At 40.9% G+C, this 24738-nt stretch overlaps 2 protein-coding genes and 1 pseudogene across 2 annotated transcripts; 2 read left to right on the plus strand and 1 right to left on the minus strand.

Moving 5' to 3' along the window:
* The window catches only part of LOC141432532 (cytochrome P450 6j1-like), a 17607-nt pseudogene extending 11955 nt beyond the window's left edge, over nucleotides 1–5652 (plus strand).
* Nucleotides 5653–6587: 935 nt separating this feature from the next.
* On the plus strand, nucleotides 6588–9496 carry Etfb (Electron transfer flavoprotein beta subunit). The gene is made up of 6 exons (XM_074093863.1): nucleotides 6588–6722; nucleotides 7073–7231; nucleotides 7583–7741; nucleotides 7899–7979; nucleotides 8720–8860; nucleotides 9227–9496. Exons 1-6 carry the CDS (start codon nucleotides 6672–6674, stop codon nucleotides 9395–9397), a joined length of 762 nt encoding a protein of 253 aa, XP_073949964.1. The 5' UTR covers nucleotides 6588–6671; the 3' UTR covers nucleotides 9398–9496.
* An 843-nt stretch (nucleotides 9497–10339) lies between these two features.
* LOC141432968 (DDB1- and CUL4-associated factor 10 homolog) lies at nucleotides 10340–24154 on the minus strand. The gene is made up of 14 exons (XM_074094805.1): nucleotides 23704–24154; nucleotides 22909–23022; nucleotides 20166–20535; nucleotides 19401–19556; nucleotides 17449–17508; nucleotides 16843–17178; nucleotides 16393–16455; nucleotides 15535–15617; nucleotides 13892–13996; nucleotides 13258–13318; nucleotides 12516–12586; nucleotides 11778–11916; nucleotides 11190–11330; nucleotides 10340–10506 (listed from the first exon to the last, which is right to left on the minus strand). The coding sequence occupies exons 1-14, from the start codon at nucleotides 23925–23927 to the stop codon at nucleotides 10369–10371; spliced, it is 2061 nt and encodes a 686-aa protein (XP_073950906.1). The 5' UTR covers nucleotides 23928–24154; the 3' UTR covers nucleotides 10340–10368.
* Between the last annotated feature and the right edge of the window lie 584 nt (nucleotides 24155–24738).

The raw sequence follows: 24738 nt of genomic DNA on the forward strand, positions 1-24738 counted from the left end.
ACTTCAATGTGGTCTGTGGAACACCGTGCAATTGAGCTGCTTTTTTGTAACCTGCTGATTTGCTTCAAACTGTATCAATTGCGTGTCTCATGCTTTCTACAGACCAACTGCCTCTGGAACTTTTATTTTTGTGTGTTTGTACCATTTTTATATACCTAAAAACAAATAAATAATATTATTGTAATATTATCAAATGACAGACTATTCAGGGCATAATGGGGCGGGGCAACGGGTGTACCCATTATGCCTCATCAGCTCTGTCCCGTTATGCCCCATATCTAACAGAATTTTTAATAACGAACAAAAAAATTAATTGGAGGTCAGAGTGATTTTGCTCAAAACATATCAATAGTTGATGTTAGTAGTCAAAAACTTAAAAAAAAACTATAGTAGTAATCTAAACACTTACCTTTTTAGACGCTTTTTGGTAACCACGCAAAATTAGATGAAATATCGTCTAAAAAATGAATCGGTCGTCAAAAATAAACGCGTGCACTCTGGTCGCCGTCACTGCCGGCTGAAGGTCGATGCAAAATGCCCTCTTATTGGCGAAAACAAAACACTGCTAGTGTGCATAGTTACTTGTATGTGTGGGTGGCCCCGTCGTGCCTCGCGTCCCCGTTATGCCCCCCCTTCCCCTACAAGGTTTAGTTCTTGCGCTTTCCCTCTGGCAGCTCGCCCTCTCTCTAGTACCTAAGCTGTAAAAGCCATCTGAGGCTAATAGCAACAGTCCACAAAAAAACAAGTTCATATAAAGAGTAAATTTTTAAAAATTGCAATGTTTCCGCGATCTGCGAGACAGCGATAAAAGAATTCGCACACGAACTCGCTAGGAAAATATAGTTTGTAATAAAAATACTGTTATTTTTTTAGGTTTTTACCGAAGAAATTAGAAAGTCTACTAGTGTCTTTGACTCGAAAAATAATAAAAGACCGCACAATCAGCGGAGAGACACGAAACGATGTTTTCCAAGTTATGATGGCTTTCAGGGAGAACGATGATCAAGGTGGTGAGTGATATGATACACATTACATTACAATCCGTGAGCTCTTAGAAAAACCTTCGGGTTTCGGGGGAAATCGGAAGGATTCGTTAGTAGAAAACGACAATTGTCTTCTTGACTTAGTAGCAATCCATCACGCGAAGAGTGCATTCGTTGTGTTTTCATTGATTTATATAGAGCAGTTAAAACCACCACTTATACTTATTTATTTACTTTGTTATTGTTCGGAAATTGATTTCCATTGGAGTCAACTTAAACAGGGTCGCAGGGCGAAGTCGCGGGTGAGCAAGGAAATTCTTTTAGTTCATTGATATGGACCTCCGCAAGTAACGCCTGATTCAATAAATTATTTAAACAGGGTATTTCTGTAAATAGCCAAACGGGAAATTGTTTATAATGTATATAAATATTTTGTAAAGAAGCTGAAAGCTTCAGGAAAAGTGTCGATCGTAGATATTTTATAATAAGGTTCAAGACCGAGTTATAGAAGCAACGGGATTTCGAAAAGTACATTAAAAAAATATTTAACAAAGCTAACCAAAAAATTTCATTTGACATACACCAGAGTACTAACAACAGCTCTATATACTTCCAAATAAAAGTAGTGGTGTTAAAGCGGGTTTGGCGGGGTGTTCTATATTTAAATTAACGACGGAAGAATTCGAAAATGCTAATTTTGTTTTATTTGTATCATGACAAAAAGTCATATTGTATTAAAATTAGAAAAACCGGCCAAGAGCGTGTCGGACACGCCCGAAATAGGGTTCCGTAGTCATTACGAAAATTAAGTTAAGTATTTTTCTAAGGATTTCGTATTTTATACGGAATCTTCCAAGTTTAGGTATATTTTATACCTTAGGCTGCTATTTACTCTTAAACTACTAATAATTCTCAAGCAAACTTAGCCGTTTTAGTTTTTCTTGAAAGTTTGATATACTTACTACCATCCTGAATTTTCCAATTTTTTCCACCTACTGGTTTAGATTTTAGAGGGGGGGGGACGCTCGATTTTAATGAATTTTTGCACCTTAAATTTGAATATTTCTGAAACATATCACTGAATCGAAAAATCGTTTAAGCAAACCCCTAATGGGTTTAAAAGACCTATCCAACGATATCCCACACTACAGGGTTGGATGAGAAAAAAAAAATCACCACCACTTTACGTCTATGGGAGGTACCATAAAAAAAAATATTGTACCATTTTGTCGGCATAGTTTACATATATATCCGTGCAAAATTACAGCTTTCTAGCATAGATAGTCCCTGAGCAAAGCCGCGGAGGGACGGACAGACAGACAGACAGACATGGCGAAACTATAAGGGTTCCGTTTTTGCCATTTTCGCTCCGGAACCCTAAAAAGGATAAAAAAGCGTAATATATATTTACGTATCTTTTTACGGTAACTTTGAAAAGTTTTGCAAGTTGATAACAGAATAGAACCGCATATTACGATCGCGAGTCACCGTCTATACCCGAAGCATGCTTCTAAAATCCGAAGGTTATTTTTAAGAGCTCACGGAGCTGGTGTTGAATGGCTTGAATGACGTTAGCCTACGTAAAATAGAAAGTTGCGATTTAAATTTCAGTTCATCTAATATCCGGCGATTTCTTTTAGTTTTCACAGATGAGTACATCACCAGCCACGTGTTCACGATACTGCTGGACCTGTACGAAACATCCAGCAATGTGATCCTGGCTACATTGTTTGCAGTAAGTTTATAAACAAAGAGGACATAGACATATTGGGTTTGGGCCAATGGCATAGCTATTAGAGGTCTAGAACAGGGGTGACCAACTGATTAGACTCAAAATCTACTGTTTATTGACGAAATCTGGTGCGATCTACCAATTACATAGGTACTTCTTGAAATCTTAAATGAAACAGCATAGTTCAGTATTTGTATTTTTTGCCCTGCCACGATCGACCGGTTGGCCACCCCTGGTCTAGAAGGTGCAGTGCGATGGGGCTGTCACGCTTCGGGCCCCCTCGGACCCTATCCTGCAAATTATGTAAAAAACCTAGTGGTGCCTTAATTTAAGCGCCAAGAAAAAGAAGATAGTAAAAAAAATGAACGTAATCCACGGGCAGGGAATTCGGGCACAGCTACAGTTAATTATGCAGCTCACCATTTGGGTATCAGTAAGACTTGCACACTAAAGTAGGTTTTATCGCTAAAGATTTTTTTTTCGAACGGACTGTTGCTGTTAGCCTCAGTGCCCTTAGTGTAAGTTTTCGGTTACAAAATACGTCTCGATCGCGTTCGCCTTAAAATCTCAATTTGTATGCAAACACGAACAGCGCCTCTAGCGGAACGGTTGCGATGTTCGTGTTGCCATACAAATTGAGATTTTAAGGCGAACGCGATCGAGACGTATTTTGTAACCGAAAACTTACACTAAGGGCACATGTGGCTATTACAACTTATCGGAGACGTAAAGCAAAAACTTGCGTAGGTACTTAGGCAGGTAGGTTAGGTTAGTAACCAAAAAGCTTTTGTTACAAAAGTTACTAGGAATGTAGAAAGCAGTGAGCACTTAGTCTGTGAATGTAAGATGACGACTGAGACAAATGCATATAGTTTTGTGTATGAAAACTACCCTCAATAAAAATTACAATGAGAATATTTTTTTAGTGTTATCTTATTCTATCGTACTGAGTGTGAAACGACCGGATATCTAATATATATCGAAACTACCCTCATTCCATTACTTGTTTTAAAATATCATCGTCTTTTACATTCACTTGAAATTTGCTTGGGAGCAAAAGAGATAAAAATACTCCTTCACTTGTTGTTACTACCTTCTGTGACATTATTCATCCCTGGTACCTACTTTAGCAAACTACCCTGGTAGTTCATTTATTAAATATAAGTCTGATTTATTTATTTACTTAAGCTCTCCTTATCATTTTGTCAACAAAGCTTGATCTCGTAGATTAGGTAACTATATATGTACAGTCAAGGGCAAGGTATCGACACGGCCAAAGTTACAAAAATATGTATACACGACTTTATGCACTTAACATTAAGGTCGTGTATACATATTTTTGCAACTTTGGCCGTGTCGATATCTTTGCCCTTGACTGTACACAGACACAGCTGGCCACAAAACTAAAATATCTCATAATATGTTGACATATTACACAACTATAAAATTAGGAAATTATTTGATTACCCTCGGCGTTGTAAGGGAAATGTAAAAGGAAATGCTACTGTAGAATGTTTTTCAAACCAGAGGCCGTATTGTCTAAAGCTATATCGTGTCACAGATTTCGAGTGCGTTAGACAAATAGGCCTCTGGATTACCTAATTTGATTACAATTCGTCTTCTAGCTCGCATGGCATTCTGAATACCAAGACAAACTCCGTTCCGAAATTTCGGCCCTGCAATCTGAGACAAAGGGAGAATATAGTGTAGAAGACATCGAAAAATTCAAATATTTGGACATGGTCGTATGCGGTAAATATTTTGTTTGATTTTGCATTCGAATAAGAAGCAATTCAGTTGTCTAAATTAAAATCCCAATCTGTGTAAGCAGTGGTATAGGCCATGGAATTCGAATAACAGTTCGAAATAACTGAAGAAGCAGCTTCTTTTTCTGTCTGCACAGTAGATCTATGCGCACTGCGACGCGTACTGCGTACCCCCGTTACGGAAGAGTGTGAAAATCGATTACGATTTCACTGTCATCCTAATCGAATAAATATTTATGATGTGCCTGAAAAGTATCTTTTATGAAATGTTTTTCAGAATCAATGCGATTATACTCTCCCGTCTCAATCTTGTCGCGAGAATGCACAAATGACTGCCTCTTGACTGTCCCTGGTCAAAAACCTGTTCAAGTCCCCAAGGGTACGCCGGTCACTGTCCCCGTTGCCTGTATCCATGTGGACCCCAAGTATTACCCGGAACCGAACAAGTTTGACCCGGGAAGGTTTTCAGATGAGGAGGTGGCTAAGCGGCCGAAATTTACCTTTACGCCTTTTGGTGAAGGACCTAAAAAGTGCTTAGGTAAGAACTGTGGTTTGTATATGTTGCAGTAACAACATATGTATGTCCCTATATAGTTTAGTTTTTTAAGAATTATATTATAACCCTGTTAATAAGAGAGTAATTATTGTTTTTAAATATTTTTGGTAAAAAAATTGTTTATCTATCACTGCTGCGACCATAATTACTGTGAAACGTAGATACATTGCCTAAGTATAGTACGTACGAGTAGGAAAGGTAGGTAGGTACGGTCATGAGCGTTAATTTGAACCATTTCTTTAAAAAATCTTTCGAATTGTCATACAAAATGACAGATATTCGATCTCAGTGGCGGGTCCCAAATGAACGATAGTGATCGTACATTATGAAGTCCGATCACGAGGTTAAAGAATCTTTAACTTCTTTAATAAAGATCATCAGATAATTATTGTTAATCTTACATATTTTTCAAATATTTGGTTTCGCAGGTATGCGCATCGCTTCGCTGCAAATAAAGGTGGCCGTTATGAGTATCATCAAGCATTTCAAGTTGAAACCCTGCTCCAAGACGAGTTATCCGCTGGACATCGACCCGAAAATATTCATCGTGACCCGCCCGACACACGGCGCTTGGGTTTACTTTGAAGAAGTAATAAATTAATTGCAAAAAAATAATTACTGTTTCACTTTCTTGTAGGTACAAAAATATATGACAACAACGATCAGATTTTTCTTTACGGAGACGGAGACTAATAAACTTTTTACTAAGTAGGTTCAATCGAGGAAATTGAAACACGTACCAGGATGGAATCTTTGTGCTACTAATGTCATGTTGACATCCCATAAATCTGGCAAAGAACGTAGCGAAATTGGTTATGAAAAGGTTCCATCCAGGTAGATACGTGATTCAGTTTTCTCGACTGTACCTAGATGTAACTAAATGGGTCAAACTTTTTAGTTGCCATGGTAATGTCTCCTGAGTTACTTATTAAAAGTATGATTTTATGGTGACAAATCCACTGTAGTCTTCTTGTTAGCCACTTTGCAGTAATCCACTAGATGCTTCTTTTCGTACGCCGCCTAAGTACAGAAACGTAATGAAATATATTCTTATATCAAGTTTTTCAGTACTTAATCAACACACATACCTACTTAATCAGCAGCTTTCTACACTTGTGAAACAAGGGCCTAGAACAGTGAGATAACCTCATTAACTTAGAAAAGTTAAAACCCCACGACATTGTCATTTCAAAGTTCTATACATACTTGTATAAGTATAATATCTACTCTTAAACCGGCTGAACAAATATTTATCAAACATAGCCAAGCTTGCTATAAAAATGGCATCGAAATCGGTCCATGATGCGTATGAGAGCTACGATGCCACGGACAAACAGACAGACATACATTGTCATCAAACTTATAACACCCCTCCTTTTTGCATCGAGCGTTAGAAATCATTTAAGTAGTGTATTTATAACGTATCTAGTGTTCGTAGGATAAAACGTATTGCAAGTAATCGATGATACCAACCAATCGAATCGACCGACTTGCGGGTTGGCATTTACGGTTTTGATTGTGACTTTGACATAAAGGTTGTTGGTTGGCGTTTCACATCACTATTAATTTTATTTTGGACTTCGAACTCGAAGTTGGATTTTTGTTTTTATTAAAATTAGGTTAAATATTTAAAAATGTCTCGAGTTTTGGTTGGTGTTAAGCGAGTAATTGACTACGCCGTTAAGGTAAGTTGTAAAATAGTTTTAAGGTTACAAATGATAATCAAGTTCAGGGGGTTGAATCAAACCATTGATAAAAGCACCGATAAATGATATTACAAAGAAAACGTCATACTTCTTAGCTTAGCATATTTGTAATTTAATTTTGAATAACCAGACTGCATTCATAAACTTTGCGACACATACGCTCTTATCTGGACCTCGCATCGAGTTCATATACTCTTAACTTAAAATCAATGTATACGATCCCTGTCTGCCTAAAGTACTAACTAATGACATAAGCGATCTTATCTGATGAATCTCAAATAATGTATAGAGTAAAGATGAGAGAGTAAAGTTGATCATCATTCTTGTAGGTTCGCGTGAAGCCAGACAAGTCTGGCGTGGTGACCGATGGCGTGAAGCATTCCATGAACCCCTTCGATGAGATTGCCGTGGAGGAAGCTGTTCGCATGAAGGAGAAGAAACTCGCTAGCGAGGTCATAGCTGTATCATGCGGGCCAACACAGGCACAGGTACAGTATGGAGCTGTTTTTACTTGATATTGTCTTTTAACCCTGGGGACGCCCGCGCATCAACATCGGCGCGTAACAAACTACTCGTGATTTAGTTTCGATCAACAAAAAACTTGTTGTTCACACAATCATTTGCCCCTAAGATACAGGTATTTTATACCTAGTTTAGGGGACAGAATTGCTGAATACTCTATAAAGACTCTCATATACAAACCTAATTATTGTATAGTGAACTGTAACATGCTTATGCACAAATAAATTTATTATTATTATTATTATTAATGGGTTAAAACTGCACTAAATGTAGTAAAATATGAACACTAACTACATTATTGGTAAATCTCCCCACAGGAGACTCTGAGGACGGCCCTGGCCATGGGAGCTGACCGTGCCATTCATGTGGAAGTGGCAGGTGCACAGTACGAAACGCTGCAGCCCCTACATGTGGCCAAGATCCTTGCCAAGCTTTCTCAGGATGAGAAAGCCGACATTGTCATTGTTGGGAAACAGGTTTGTACCGAGATTTCCCATGTGAACATTAATTTTTATGCAGAGTACAGTTTTTGAAAGAGAATAATTATGTTCAATTTATACATAAGTTATAAGTATAAAAGAATAATTAATATATTTATGCCTAAAAATCTTAATTCTATTACCATTCTTATAGGCAATCGATGATGACTCAAACCAAACGGCGCAAATGACTGCTGCCTTGTTGGATTGGCCCCAAGGCACATTTGCCTCAAAGGTGAGTTATTAGGCCTGACAAAATAAATATTTGCTTAGATTCATGGTTATACTTGACAAGGGATCAACATATGAAGCCTTCAATAACAGCAGAAAGATGATGAAATTAATTTGGAAATATTATTCATCATCCCAGCCTATATACGTCCCACTGCTGGGCACAGGCCTCCTCTCAGAACAAGAGGGCTTGGGCCATAGTTCCCACGCGGGCCCAGTGCGGATTGGGAACTTCACACGCACCATTGAATTTCTTCGCAGGTTTGTGCAGGTTTCCTCACGATGTTTTCCTTCACCGCAAAGCTCGTGGTAAATTTCAAATGTAATTCCGCACATGAATTTCGAAAAACTCAGAGGTGCGAGCCGGGGTTTGAACCCACGACCCTCTGTTTGAGAGGCGATAGGTCAAACCACTAGGCCACCACGGCCTTAAAAAACCAACTATAAAACTATAACTATAAAAACTATCTTATGTCCTTCCCTGGGACTCAAACTACCTGTATACCGAATTTAATCTAAATTGGTTCAGCGGTTTAGACATGATGCAATAACAAACAAACAGACACACCCTTTCGCATTTATAATATTAGTAGGATGTATTATTGCGAAAAATTTCAAAGAAATCTAAATCTTGTAAGTTAAATTTGACCCATACCCAGTGATTGGCTTAGAGTGCGGTCAGCAAGAAAGCTTGCATCACAATTTTTTTTAAACAATAACTTATGTAGTTGATGGTGTTACCAGGTAGAAAAGAGCGATAGCGGTCTGACGGTGACGCGCGAGATCGACGGCGGCTTGGAGGTGATCAAGACTAAACTGCCGGCCGTGCTCAGCGCAGACCTGAGGCTCAACGAGCCCCGCTACGCTACTCTGCCCAATATCATGGTGAGTCAGCATACAGATCATTCAAGCAGGTTGAGCAAAATAGAGAGTCGTTGAGTTGCCGAAAACAATCCACTACCACTTTCTTATTATACATAAATAGATTATCCATTGAAATAATTGACACAGGTGGCGAAACAACAGTTGTCTCAATGCCAACATTGGACGAGAGAAGATGTATTATCTTTGTGACGCTTGGCTATGTTTTATGTACAGTGGAGAGTTATACAATACAATACAATATGAGCAGAGGATCTGTAACAGGCGCAAACACAAGAAAAATTGTTGTTACACTTCTGAATACTTAAAATCAGGTGAAAATGCTTACGATTAACTAAGGTAAACTGTAACTGTCTGATGTTTTTCCAGAAAGCCAAAAAGAAGCCCCTCAAGAAAGTGACCCCCAAAGACCTCGGGGTGGACATCGCGCCGCGTATCAAAGTGGTGTCAGTGGAGGACCCCCCGGTGCGCCAGGCCGGCTCCATCGTGCCCGACGTCGACACCCTGGTCGCCAAGCTCAAGGAGAGCGGACACGTCTGAACTGCCACTGTCTGTCACACTCACCCCCTTGTTAAATAAAACTTTTCAACGCCAAGATAATGAATGACATAACACTGAAAAGCTGAAGTGACAGATCAAGATCATCTTGACAAGATCTGAAGACACTAAATTGTGCTTTATGAAAGACGCTGTGTCCAGTCTAGGTCTTAAAAAACTAGTACAGCCATCGCGTCAATGTCAACAAACCTTGTTGTTAGTAGCATAAAAGTGTATATTTGGATGTTTTGGTAACACAGTAAATTTATGACTGGCTGTACCTACTCGATTTTAAGCCAGCACATCGTAAAATTTTGTTTTAGTAAGTAAGTGGGGAGCTATTTCGCGAACCGGGCAGGTTTAACCCGTCACGCGTCCTAGAGACTACATTAGTCCCTAACTTTTTTTGTGCGGGAAATGTCCTTAAGACTACTGGTAGTCTCTAGTACAGTACCGGTACGTAGTGCAGTACCGAGCCAAGCCGCGGTGTTCCATTCGCGGCCTGTGTACTGCTTTGCTTGTCATTCATTGGCCGCTTCAATCTCGAACAACAGTCACTAGTTTTGATAAATAAAGGCACCTAACATTCTGAAATAAGGGGGTATTGTTTAGACTGAGCTGAGTGATGCAATGTATAGTGTAAATTCTGTTTATACAACTTTTCTAATGAAATTTGTGAGATATTGATCGTATAGTGTAAATTGTTAAATAAATGTTTTCCCATGTTAATTGCCTATTATTACTAGTTTTAGTATTAGTTTCTCAGTCAGCTGACAGACTCTACCATCGAGTTTAACACTTCAAAAAGCGTATTGCGCAATGACTTATTACGTACCCGTTACCCTATAGGTTATGCGCCCGAGAATGACAGGATATCGATATACCAATAAGGGAATCCTACGAAGTCGCAGGGAGCAGCGGTCTGGTCTAAAATAAAACGGTGCATAGATTTAAAGTTTATATTTGTTAAGTATCTAATATGTGCCCTCTCCGCTGAACGGCTCGTACCACACGATCTTGCCTTCGAGGCAGCCGGTGACCAGCATGTGGTGGCGCGGGGAGAACTTGCAGCTCACCACCAGGTCTGTGTGCTGGCCCAGCGACTGGCCCACCTGAATGGACAAGAGACTTGGTTCATATAGGCGTGACTCTGCGGAGGTCCATATCAATGAACTACAACTTTTCATCTCGCTACTCCGCTAAGGCGGTGCAAGATAGCTAGGTCTGTGCAATCGAATGTCAAACAGTCAACTATCACATACAACCACACAAGATATTGTGTCTGTGATTTATGAAGTGGAGGAATATATACCGTGTCCAACAGGCATATCTGTCTTGCACTTATGGTAACAGAGTAACAAGATAAAACGTTGTAGTTTTACAGTGTGTTACCATGAGTATATGTATGTATGTGGAACCCGTCGGTTCAAATTAAGTACAGTGGGGTACCAACTGACATTACATAATATCAATGCCTAAGCACTCTATCCTCCACTCTTTCTTCATGTACTGAAGAATTTTTATGTTTTTCTAAACGAAATATAACCTAAAACACGTGCTAAAATCAAAACACTGACAACAACCCGATTTAACGATACTTGAGCCCCGGTTCAATCAATTGGCGGAAATTGTCCCATGAAATTTTATTTGTTTATTGTTCATTCATTATACTCGATCCCAGTTCGTCAGTCTCACCCCGCCATAACTTACTTTACTTTTTGGACTAAATTACAGTGAAAACAGTGAAAAGCACACTTAGCAGCCATTGACGTCTTCGAAATACCACAAGGTTTACCTCCTGCATGGGCCGGGGTCCCTTGAAACCTTCCTCCGCGCACGTGGACAGCTCGGAGCAGCGGTCGTTAAGCGCTAACAGTCTCATACCGCAGCCGAACGGCGAACACACCAGCCGCCCGTCCGCGGAGTAGCACAGCTCCTGGAGACGACATATTGCTATTACATCACAATAAAACACTGCAGAAATTGTATTTGGGATTCGACAAATGAAACACTTGAACTTCTTCAGCCGGTCTAGTCTCTTGGCAACCTTCTGGGGAAAAATAAACTAGAATAGTCTTAGCCTGCACTGCGATTAAACGCTATTTACGTATGTGATGCCACGTATACGGTCTAGTGGGTCATATTTACCATCTCTTTCTACCCCTATCCTATACCGTTTGTCAGAAAGAAGTGGTAGAAGCGATTGTTATTCATAGACAAAATAGCCCCCTGGTTTAACGACGAAGGCTGTGCATAGCGATTAAAAGACCTTAGCTTGCATACCAAAAAAAAAAAAGCTATTTCCGCTGCAATAATAGCTAAAGCCATATCCAAGTTGGTCGCAATAAAGCTATTTATTAATATTTATTTTTATTATACTCACTTTGATGAAGCCTTTGCCCTCGTTCGTTTCTTCAATGTAGTAGAGCAGCCGGTCGCTGTTCTGGCGAATGTGTTTGGTGGCGGCCAGCCCCGCGGGGCTCGGGGACGGCGTGCGGCCAGACGTCGACGGGGCGTTACTGCTACGACATAAAAGCACTTTTCTCAAAAATGAGCGAAAAAGTCGTTGTTAACTACATATCAGAAGGCGTTTTTATCTGTGTCTGCAATAGCTTTAGGTGTTTCGCCTAGAAAAATACTCTCTTCATATGTCATTGGTAAAAAAAGTTGGCAGATTGTTTGGGTGACACTTTCCCGGCCCGGATAACACCGACATGGAAATACCGGCCCTGTTTATTGTGTACTGAAACTGACAGGAGCTTCTATGGGCGTGTACGCGAAAAACAGGGTCGGTATTTCCATCCCGGTATTATCCGGGCCGGGAAAGTGTCACCCGATTGTTTTTTTGAGTCTTTCATAGTTAAATTTCCATATATTTTTAGTTTTCGAGAAAATCGCTATATCATCAAATTTACTGTACGAAGCCGTGACCAAAAATAAAGATAAAAATGGCATCTACATACCTATATTTAATGACAGGGTATATGTTACATTTCGAGGATGAGGGGCTGCACGGGGTGTTCGTTTACCTGTTCACGGCGCTGTCGAACATGGTCAGAGCGCGCGGCGGCGGCGGCGCGATGCCCGTGTTGATGAGGGGCTGCACGGGGTGTTCGTTTACCTGTTCGCGGCGCTGTCGAACATGGTCAGAGCGCGCGGCGGCGGCGGCGCGATGCCCGTGTTGATGATGGGCTGCACGGGTGTTCGTTTACCTGTTCGCGGCGCTGTCGAACATGGTCAGAGCGCGCGGCGGCGGCGGCGCGATGCCCGTGTTGATGAGGGGCTGCACGGGGTGTTCGTTTACCTGTTCGCGGCGCTGTCGAACATGGTCAGAGCGCGCGGCGGCGGCGGCGCGATGCCCGTGTTGATGAGGGGCTGCACGGGGTGTTCGTTTACCTGTTCGCGGCGCTGTCGAACATGGTCAGAGCGCGCGGCGGCGGCGGCGCGATGCCCGTGTTGATGAGGGGCTGCACGGGTGTTCGTTTACCTGTTCGCGGCGCTGTCGAACATGGTCAGAGCGCGCGGCGGCGGCGGCGCGATGCCCGTGTTGATGAGGGGCTGCACGGGGTGTTCGTTTACCTGTTCGCGGCGCTGTCGAACATGGTCAGAGCGCGCGGCGGCGGCGGCGCGATGCCCGTGTTGATGAGGGGCTGCACGGGGTGTTCGTTTACCTGTTCGCGGCGCTGTCGAACATGGTCAGAGCGCGCGGCGGCGGCGGCGCGATGCCCGTGTTGATGAGGGGCTGCACGGGGTGTTCGTTTACCTGTTCGCGGCGCTGTCGAACATGGTCAGAGCGCGCGGCGGCGGCGGCGCGATGCCCGTGTTGATGAGGGGCTGCACGGGGTGTTCGTTTACCTGTTCGCGGCGCTGTCGAACATGGTCAGAGCGCGCGGCGGCGGCGGCGCGATGCGTGTTGATGAGGGGCTGCACGGGGTGTTCGTTTACCTGTTCGCGGCGCTGTCGAACATGGTCAGAGCGCGCGGCGGCGGCGGCGCGATGCCCGTGTTGATGAGGGGCTGCACGGGGTGTTCGTTTACCTGTTCGCGGCGCTGTCGAACATGGTCAGAGCGCGCGGCGGCGGCGGCGCGATGCCCGTGTTGATGAGGGGCTGCACGGGGTGTTCGTTTACCTGTTCGCGGCGCTGTCGAACATGGTCAGAGCGCGCGGCGGCGGCGGCGCGATGCCCGTGTTGATGAGGGGCTGCACGGGGTGTTCGTTTACCTGTTCGCGGCGCTGTCGAACATGGTCAGAGCGCGCGGCGGCGGCGGCGCGATGCCCGTGTTGATGAGGGGCTGCACGGGGTGTTCGTTTACCTGTTCGCGGCGCTGTCGAACATGGTCAGAGCGCGCGGCGGCGGCGGCGCGATGCCCGTGTTGATGAGGGGCTGCACGGGGTGTTCGTTTACCTGTTCGCGGCGCTGTCGAACATGGTCAGAGCGCGCGGCGGCGGCGGCGCGATGCCCGTGTTGATGAGGGGCTGCACGGGGTGTTCGTTTACCTGTTCGCGGCGCTGTCGAACATGGTCAGAGCGCGCGGCGGCGGCGGCGCGATGCCCGTGTTGATGCCCATGATGCGTTGCATGTGGAAGTTCCTGTTCGAGCCCCTGAAACGACAATACGAACCTTACTACGAAGCTTGAGGCGAGTTTGATCCCCGGTCGGGACAGACATTTGTATGAATACATATACAAACGTTTGTTCTCGGGTCTTGGATGTTTAACATGTATTTATCTACTAGCCATTTTTACCCGTAGTAGCTTTGCAGCTTGAACTAGGTCAATTGGTGTGAATTGCATATTTATTATTATGATATAGTACTTTTCTTGTTACCGCGGTTCTGCATGCGTAAACTACATCTACTAGCAAAAAGTTGCTGCTTATATCTTCTATCACAGTTTCAATGTAGTTCGTGAATTACCTGTTAGGAATTTGTATCGTCCTGCGCTGTTTGATGGTGAAATTTGTCGTTCTGAATCAAATGTTACAAACATCCACTTTACACACTTAAGCAGCAGCACTGGCTTCTACTCGCGGTTCAAAACAAATATTAGCCATTTACTTGTTTTCACCAGTTCCATTATTACCAAAATCAATTTATTTTTTTTGTACGGGGTCTTCATTCTTTTTAAACGTCACCACATTTTAAATACAAATACTAAATAAGATATAACAAACTTGCCAAGAAAAATTATCTAAAAGTTTACAAAATTGTTTTTTATTATAAAATAACAGCATGTAAATACGTTAAAAACGCCCGTAATTATCGCAATTAAAGAAGTAATGCGCAATGATAAGTATTTTATACAAACAGGGATGTGGGTCCCTTAGTTCCATAACTATAATTTCCGCAAAAAAGTAATTTATGTTATTTTATATCCTATACTAGTTAGTAAATGTCATGCCTATAAGCCCAGTGTGTTGTTATTTCGAGATTTTATCCCTATCTAAATTTAAATAAAAAGTAGCCTATTTGTTATTCCAGATCCCTAGTTACCTACAAACCAAATTTCAAAGTAGCCTACTTATTAAGGTCCAGCTGTTTATACAATACTAAATTTCATGGCTAAAAGTGTTACCAGCGGTAGCTTCAAGCTAAATTTCATGGCTAGGTATCCCGCGGAATATCGGGTCCCTAGGTATCCCGCGGAATATCGGGTCAAAAAGTCGGCTTTGTGTTATTCCAGAAGTCCAACTACCTACATACCAAATTTCATGACTAAGCCTAGCGGTTGTTATTTCAAGATTTTATCACTATCCCGTGGGAATATCGGGATAAAAAGTATCCTATGTTTTAATCCAGGTTATAAACTAACTTTTCGCCAAATTTCATCCAAATCCGTCCAGCCGTTTAAGCGTGAAAAAGTAACAAACATACTCACTCACTCACTCACTCACTCACAAACTTTCACATTTATAATATTAGTAGGATATATGTTTATCCATTGCCTAATACCCGTAGTAGCTTTGCTTAGCTTGGAACTAGGTCAATTGGTGTGAATTGTCCCATATTTATTATTAATGATAATAGTACTTTTCTTGTTACCGCGGTTCTGCAGTGCGTCATCACTACATCTAAAGCTAGCAAAAAGTTGACTGCTTATATTACTTCTATCACAGTTTCAATGTAGTTCGTCGGTATTACCTGTTAGTGAATTCCTGTATCGTCCTGCGCTGTTTGATGGTGATGGACGCCTCCCACACGTCGTTCTGAATAGAGGACAAGACCTGGCATTACAAACATCCACTTTACACACTTAAGCAGCACTGCACTGGCTTCTACTCGCGGTTCCCACGAAACAAATATTAGCCATTTACTTGTTTTCACCAGTTCGCATTATTACTCGTAAAATTATTCAATTTGGATTTTTTTTGTACGGTTGGTACTTCATTCTTTTTAAACGCTCTACCACATTTTTAAGTCTAGTTCATATACTAAATAAGATATAACAAACTTGGACACTTTAATTATTAAAATTATCTAAAAGTTTTACTTAAAATTGTTGCTTCTCTTTCAATTACGTGCAAACTAACAGCATGTGTAAAGAGTTGCGTGGCTGGGTGTAGTAAATGCACGCCCGAATAATTGTCGCTCCTTTAGTAAGACTTAGTAATGCGCAACCTGATAATTCATGCCCATATGTATTTTATACAAAGCAGGGCTGTGGCAGAATTTCTCCTCAGTCTCCATAACTGTGGAATTTCCGCAAGAAAGTAATTTATATTATTTTATTTATTACTGATTACTAGTTCTAGTAAATGTACTTAATTTGTAATCCTGTGTGTACTTAATTTTTCAAATAAATATTTATAACTTCTTAATGTATTTAAAAAAACAATTCGACATAATTTTTTCACTTCCACTATCACCTACGCCTCTACCTTGGCTAAAACGGTCCAATTTAATTCATAGTAGATACACGAATTATCAAAGCGTGTAGAACTGTCGTTCATTCACAATTTGACTTAATAAGTATTTTATATGGTAATAAATAAGTGTTACCCCGGTGAGCCTGGGCTCGGGCGCGGCGGGCGGCGGCGGCGGCGGCGCGGGCGCGGGCGCGGGCGCGGGCGCGGGCGCGGGCTCGGCTGGGCGGCGCGGCGCCGCGCGCGCTCGCGCACCCACGCCGCGCGACGCAGCGCCGCCGCAGACGACCTGCCAACACAACATACTCCTCATTACTTGCTACAGATTGTCGCACTCTGAGGGCATCCATTAATTACAAGTACGTGAGGCAGGTGGGAGAGGGGATGAATCAAACCTCACTTAACCTCGCGTGGGAGCGACGTTGGTCTCGGCAAATATCACGTTATTTTTTTCGCAAGTAACTGTTACAAAACTAGGTTAAATTAATACAAATACGTTCCTCCACTTAACATGAAAAACTTATTTACATTTAAAATAAACGTTTTGAAAAATCTCACGTGAGATTTAGGGGAGTCGAGGGAGAGCTTGAAAAATTGTATGTGAGATTAGGGGAACACACGTTTCTTCTTGGTAATGATGTGTAATGATGAATGTAGTATAAACAAAAGTGACATGCAAAAGAGCCCCTTGCGGCCTACTTGCAGAATAAACTTTATTTTTCTTTTTGATGATTATGATTATGACATACGGGGCTGCGGGCATCACGGGCGAGACGGCGCCGGCGGGGTCCGGGCGGCCGGGGCGCGGCTGGCGCAGCACGCGGCGCGCGGGCCGCCGGCTCACCGCGGGCGCCGCCCGCACAGAGTCCACTACCGACTTCTCCGAATTCTCCAATGGCTGAATGTCGTGGATGCAAGACCACTGCGGAGAAAACACTCGCTATATCATAATCGGCCTTTGACGATTTTCATGATCTGATCCGGAATTTAAAAATATTAATAATTGGCCAAAATTTAATTGAGTAGATTCCTGGGTAAAAAATATATATTCAGTTTAGTCTGTTACTGTTAGTTAGATTATCAGAAAATATTGCACAAGTATTTTTTCTTTTGTCAATCAAGGAAAAAAATTACAGAGATCCGCTTACCAATATTTCTAAATACTCATGAGATATTAGCAGGTAAAGCTTACTTCTGAGCTGTCGTCATGGCTTATATTTCTACTCAACGCGCTCCATCCCAGGGGGTGTATCTGTAAAAAACATCAATTTAATACTTTCAATCTCAAGAATAGATTTGGTCATAGGCGAGAAGGAAGTTACAGCCGCCATCTTAACTACGGCGAAGTATTTAGGCGAGTTTTATATAAATGTTTTCAAAATATTCAACTTTAAAGTGCCAATTTTTATTAAAATCCAGCGTACCTCCACCTCTAAAAGCAAACATATGAGTAAATTTGAAAATAGTTATTTATGATACAAGTGCGGAAAGTAGGCAATTCCCAACGAGTGGCGGAGAACTTGAAACACGAGCGAAGCGAGTGTTTTGAGCCGGCACGAGTTGGGAATTTCCTATACTTTCGACACGTATATCATACAACGTTTTACAATGCATTAAGCGAGGAAAAAATCGAGGCAGTGACTACATCATTTATTTGCCATACTCGTTTTACTACAGTAGCAGGCAGTATATATACATACCGACATGCACGCCAAACCAAATTCGTTAACGTATACACTTTATTAAACCAACTTTCATAACAATCATTGACTCAGAAGATTAGAACAGCTACAGCTAGCTACTAATGATAGGTAAAGGAGACTTTGTTTTAGTATCGTGATTTTTTATGATTAATTATTTTCCCTTGTTGCTTGACATTTTCCACACTTATATTGGCTAGTCCTTATCTCCTGCACGCTCCTATAACGCTAAATATCAGTGCAACCCGTGAATAAATCCGAGTAATAGTTAACTATCATCAAGTATATTTTTTATATTATGTATCTAATCTACCTTAACAAAAAGTTACCGTAAATCTGAGATTGTTTAGCTTTGGAACTGTAAATAACTCAAAATTGGTTCACTAATTCTAATAGATAAGCAAATAAATAAGAATAAGACGTACCGGTAGATGTTATAATATCCATGTGTGTAGAAGTAAATTATTCTATCAATTTACGATGTTTATTAACTTAGGTATGTATATTATAGTTCACGTATTTCAGCATTGAGTTTGTCACTGGCAATATGTGCTTCGTGGAGGACGTAAGGCGGTGTAAAGTCAGATATAAATTCATCATTTGAACTTTTCATTTCAATTTACTTATCAATTATCAAAAATTAATTCACCGGACTGAACTCATGAACATTACTTTGGCGGGGTTTCATGACAGGCGCGAACGGGTAACCATGATTGGTTCGTGCGTCGTCGTGCGCGCGCACTGGAAGCTCATTGTTTACCTTTCGAGTGGGCGCGCTTGACGTCGCACGGTCCGAATTGGACTCAAGAATTTATTTCCTTTTTTTCATAACTTTAGACGGAATTATAATACGAGTTTACGTGAAAAAAAAAATATTAATGTTCTATTTTCTGTCCCGTTTAATCTGTATTATCTTATCAGTAAATATTCAGTTGGTTGCATCAAACGTTTTATTATTGTTCAAAGCCTAACTATAACGACTATTTAGACTTATTTTTTTTAACAATAGTTTGGACATAATTGGCAATTTAAAAAGTTACTTTACCGCACAAGTGCGGTAAGTTAAATCCATACAACTTTACAGCACACTTGTGGATGCGTGCAGGAATCACTAATTTTCTATGGATATGTTGACCCACGTCAAGAGGCACTTTCCGAGCACGTGCATTGTAAAAATCATGATGGTTTTATATATATCAAATTAATAAGGAAACTATAACGGCTAAGTTTGCTTGAGAATTATTACTTAATAGTTTAGGAGTGAAGAGCAGCCTGACTTATAAAATATACCCACTTGGAAAATTCGGTAAAAAAATTCAAAATATTAAAAAACCCTAAGCTATGCTATGGAACTCTATCCTGGGTGTGTCCGACACGCTTTTGGCCGGTTTTAGTGTTTCTGCGGAATAAAAAAAAATACAATTTGTACTGGTTTCCAAAATACCTGCAAAGCGCTGACAACCTCTGCGTCATTGCCCTCCGGGAAGTCAGAGACGAACTCGACGCGGTTCCGGCGACGCGTCGGCACGAACAGGTGGTCGTACTGCGCCGCGATCGGGATCACCTGCTGGCTCGTCTGCATTAACCGGTACAGGTTTGGCTGGAACAAGCGCGCTTTGACATACAATCATCATCATCATCAGCCGCAACAAGTTTACTGGTGAACAAAGGCTTCCCCACAATGAACGCCTCAGCTAGAAACACACTGACGGCGGAGGCGGATAGGTGGGGCGCGGCGCGGAGGCGCGGTACGGTACCGGTTGTAATATTCAAGCTAACATGAAAGAGGACACACAGAATACCGCGCGGGAAATATGCGTGGCGCGGTATTCTATTCTGTGTGCCCTCTTTCATGTTAACTCGAATATTACAATCGGTACCGCCTCCGCGCCGCGCCGCACCGACACACACATTTTACCACTTTGGAAGTGTCTCTCGCGAAAACTATTCAATTTAGAAAAAAAATATATTAGAAACCTCAATATCATTTTTGAAGACCTATCCATAGATACCCCTTCTATGGGGTTTGAAGAAAAAAAAATTGAGTTTCAATTCTGTTTCGAAAAAAAGTGGCTGTGACATACGGACGGAAAGACATGACGAATCCATAAGGGTTCCGTTTTTCGCCATTTGCCTACGGAACCCTTAAAACTACCACACTTAAACATTCATTTACTTTGATCAAATCTGAACAACAGTCTCGCCTCACCTTAAAACCATGCAAGTCCTCCGCCAGGGTATTCAAATCGAGATCATGTACTATAACAAGCAGCCCCCTGGTCGTGCACATCACCATCTGCTGAGCGCTTGGAGACAGCCGGCACCGCATTAGCCCCGAAGCGTGGAACACCCTCTGGTGCACCAGATTGCACGTAGAATAAGAATTAATGTCCCAGGTGTATATACTCCCGTCCAAGCCAGAAGTCACTAACAACTTGTCCTTTGTTGAAAACTCTATGTTCTTAACCCAGTTGCTGTGGCCGGTCAGCAAGCCGATCTTTCTGTTTAAATTCCGCACATCCCACAGCGCTATGGTCGTGTCGTCTGAACACGTGGCGAACATTCTGGCGTCGAGGAACCTGCAACAATTGGGGCTGTTGATGCTACAACATACTTTTGAAAGTGGTAACAACGCTTCCTCTAATGACTAGGTAGTGTATCATCTGTAATCGAATTGAGTAATGGTTAGTATAGTCGCCTTAATTTTATTTTTTATTTTTGTTTATTCGACTGGATGGCAAACGAGCAAATTGGTCTGCTGATGGTAAGAGATCACCATCGCCCATAAACATCTGCAACACCAGGGGTATTGCAGATGCGTTGCCAGCTTAGAGGCCTAAGATGGGCTAACTCAAGTGCCAGTAATTTCACCGGCTGTCTTACTCTCCACGCTGAAATACAACAGTGCAAGCACTGCTGCTTCACGGCAGGATTAGCGAGCAAGATGGTGGTAGCAATCTGGGCGGACCTTGCACAAGGTCCTACCACCTGCATAATAATAATAAAGACTAATTGTTAATACTTAAGAAGATAAAAGTGAATAAGTTATATGTTCATGATGTTATATGAAAGCATGTCATATTGACCAAATCAAAATGTTCTGAAAGATAATTCTAGTTTTATATCTGAAGGTAATCCTTAAAAAATTACATTCATATTAATTTATTCATATGTATCAAAATCCTTTGTCCTAATGAAAGCAGACCAAAAACAAGTATAAGTAAACCGCTGTAAGGCTGACCTGTAGTAGAACCTTTTCACAGTAAACATCCCAATGCCTTCCTCAATGAAAATCATGATGACTTACTGGAGGTCGTGCCTACCTACCTATAAAATAGAGTTCTCAGAATAGCGAAGTAGGGCCGATCAAGCTATGTTTCGATGTGTGCATGCATAGTTGCATGCAAGTGTATGATAACAATTCACTTGCGAACAAGGTGGGGGCGTAGTTTTATTCAGCCTCGCTCAGTCATTCGCAGAATTCTTTGCTTTTTATTGGGGCTGAGGCTATATGCATCATTAAGTGGAGCATTTTGTTACCGTACCTGTTTGAGCTTTACAAAGTTATTTGCATAATAAAATTGTTTGGTATATGTTTATGCTGATTTTAATGCAAACATAAGAATTATCGCTTCCAAGGATGACTGTTATTCACACTCTATCAATCACGGCCAACTTAAATTGTGGATTTTTAAACAGATGTAGAGACATGGTAGAGGTCAACTATACAACAGTTTAGTCATTCATGTGCACCTCAAGGTCATAAAAACACGATCCTATTACTAAGACTTCACTGTCCATATGTCTGTCTGTCACTAGGCAGTATCCATTGAAACTTTCACAGATGATGTATTGCTATTGCCACTATAACAACAAATACTAAAAACGGAACAAAATAAATGTTTAACGCAAACGCAAACGCGCTTTTTTAGCCGTTTTATGCTATTTTCTAATGTTGTATAGGTATGGAACCCTTTGTACTAGAGTCCGACTCGCACTTGGCCGTTTTTTTTTACTTTGCCCATGCGAAGCCGGGGCGGGTCGCTAGTATTACATATAACTCATAATAACCACTTGAAGATTTGTTTACCTTGTTGATACTTTGTTAATTAGATGCAAATATGTATTTTATTTAAGAGTAAATTGATGTGTAAAAACAAGCTGATATAAGTTTGTAATTTTTTTTAATAAACATATTGGTGCATATTTATAAAAAAATATTTATGCCATTCACCAATATGGCAGGCTCCCGTGTAGGTTTTGTTAATCCAGACCAGACATTTCAAACTGTCTTCACAGATTAAATAATAGTACTATGTAACAAATTCAACCCATGAAGCTGAGATGATCACACAGTGTTCAAAGCCAGAAATAAGAAAATAAAAATCAGATTCAACTCCCACTATGGACAGCTACAATAATCTCTTATCAGCCAGCTAATGTTGAAGCAGTCATAGAGTATGTGTTGTTGATAGTGATGGATGTCAGTAATATGATGTGATAGTGCAATGCCCAGTGGTTTTAACAAATTAAACTTAGATGAGTAAATTATCTTTACTTTTTAGCATATAAATTATCATAAGCCTATTTTAACTATCATAAATCAACCAAATCAATTATTGTTTGGATAATTTATTTACTTTTCAGCTAAAATAAATCAAATTAACATGGCATTACAGTTTTAACACTATTGCATCACATAAACAAAATCATTAATTAATTGACTAAGGAGATTGTTCATCCATCCTCTTATATTTCGTAGTCTAGAAATTTTAAACATACATCAGCAAACCCCTCTAGATACTGGCAAAATCATCCTCCAATGGACAGAGCCATATTTTTTTTATATTTACTTGGAGACTTTATACTTAAAATAATTTGTTATGATATCCAAATTGTAGTGGAAACTAACCAGCAAAATTTGTGATAATGAAATAATGGTTGCAACTTACTTTACACAATTAACACAATCTGAGTGGGCTCCATCCACTGAGTGAATTCTTTGATGTGTAATTGAGTCAAAAATTTGTATAGATTTCTTCTCACAAGCTGCTACTAAAAGGGACCTGCAAAGAAACAATTACAGATATAGTTATCATCATCATAATCTTGTGGCACACCAAGGCCAGGCTTCTTTTTCTCTCAGTGTGATCTTGTTCTGCAGTTTCCAGAGACAATGGATATCACTTAATGCAAATAATCTGATAATTATATTGTGAACTTTGATTTACCTTGCACAATGCTATAAATAGAGTTACAAAAACATCTTGCATGGATGGATTCTATTGGATGTAGGCAGAAAGTATTATGTGAAATATTTAAGATTTAACCTCAAAGTAAGGTAAATTTAAAGAATTTATGAGCTGTGTTTGGTTATTACAAAAACAGAGTGTACAAGCATAAGTATAATAAAGATGTTCCAAGTTTCAGTAATTAAACCTATTACTTGCTTTAATTATGTTTGTCATTCTGGTGTGTCAACTTTTAGCTTCAATCAGCTGATAAGTAATTAAGACAAAACAACAAGTAGGTATATGGAAGATGTGATTAATATTGTCATTAGATGATATTCATTGATGACAAGATTGCATTACAAATTACTGCAAATTATCAGGAAACAAGTCAGCCAATCAATAGCCAGCTAGGAAGTTTCAGACATGTTTTTTTTTAAATAGAGAGGTGCAATGTCAAGTCAAGGCTATCTTGTGAGGAGGAAATACGTAGCACACCTATTGGTTCTTAATTACCCATCTGGGGAAAATTCAAGGTTGAAGACTCCTCCTGTGGGGAGGGCATTGCAGTTTTCGCTACTGCTCCAGGAGGCAATGGGTTTCATGCCGCAGTAGAGACTGCGAGCCAGCGCGTCGCCCGCGCCTGGTTGTAGCGGGAAGCCCGTCTCGCGACGCATCAGCCGGTACGGGCTGAAGGCCGAATACTTCGCCATAAACACGCTCTCTTCTTTGTTAAACATCTTGACACTTAACACTGGCCCGTGCGGAATGAAAACAAACCCGTACCCTAATGATTTTTAAGTACAGACATATCAGTAAATGCAATCATAACTAGAACACAAAAATTCAAGTCTACATGTTTTATTTTATGGAAAAAACTATTAGCTCCCCGTTGCGCGATGTGGGTGCTTTGCTTGCTTGTGGAGTGGAACTCGCTTATCTATGGATGGATTGGTTGGATGGTCGATAGAACTGACACTGACGTTTGTTTGACAGCTGATAGGCATAGACAATGTAGATAACAATTTAGTGCTGTGCCGTGTGCCACCGATGCTGTATCATCAAAACCGATGAATGATTTTTGACAATCGATTTTTCCGTCAAAGTTCGTCAGCACTTTGCATCAAAAGGCAAACGCAAAAAGCTGAAATTTTCCAAAAGAGGAAATAATCAAACAATAATTAATCTTTTGATTAAAACATGTGTATCGACCCCTAGCGCCATCTAGTGAACAAATATAGAAACTCCAAATCCTCCATCGCGCCATCGATGTTTCCCAACTCGGACACCTATACATTATACATATAGGTACAAACAACTTCCGACACTTCCTTAGGACTTCAGTCCCGAGGCATAACATCCTACTACCGGAGGGAGATCTCTATATTGTAGGCACTAAAAGACAAACAGTGAGCCTTGAGGTTTTTAAAAATAGCAAGGGCGCTTTCCTGACAACCAGAGGAAAATAACTCCAACATAGAATTGGTTCAATAGTATAGACATTGTCATTGATAGAATTTAAAGGAAGGAAGGAAGTGAAATGTAAATTTT

The sequence above is a fragment of the Choristoneura fumiferana genome, chromosome 11 (genome assembly GCF_025370935.1).
Source record: "Choristoneura fumiferana chromosome 11, NRCan_CFum_1, whole genome shotgun sequence".
Classification (NCBI taxonomy): domain Eukaryota; kingdom Metazoa; phylum Arthropoda; class Insecta; order Lepidoptera; family Tortricidae; genus Choristoneura; species Choristoneura fumiferana.

Bases quoted from the DNA above. Each gene is read 5' to 3' on its own strand.
- Etfb (XM_074093863.1), top strand. From the start codon at position 6,672: ATGTCTCGAGTTTTGGTTGGTGTTAAGCGAGTAATTGACTACGCCGTT. The intron at 6,723-7,072 runs GTAAGTTGTAAA...TCATTCTTGTAG, and splicing joins TAATTGACTACGCCGTTAAG to GTTCGCGTGAAGCCAGACAA. The intron at 7,980-8,719 runs GTGAGTTATTAG...TGGTGTTACCAG, and splicing joins AAGGCACATTTGCCTCAAAG to GTAGAAAAGAGCGATAGCGG.
- LOC141432968 (XM_074094805.1), bottom strand. From the start codon at position 23,927: ATGTTTAACAAAGAAGAGAGCGTGTTTATGGCGAAGTATTCGGCCTTC. The intron at 23,023-23,703 runs GTAATTAAGAAC...GTTTCTTTGCAG, and splicing joins CTTGAATTTTCCCCAGATGG to GTCCCTTTTAGTAGCAGCTT. The intron at 19,557-20,165 runs GTGAGGCGAGAC...CGCTTGTTCCAG, and splicing joins AGGACTTGCATGGTTTTAAG to CCAAACCTGTACCGGTTAAT.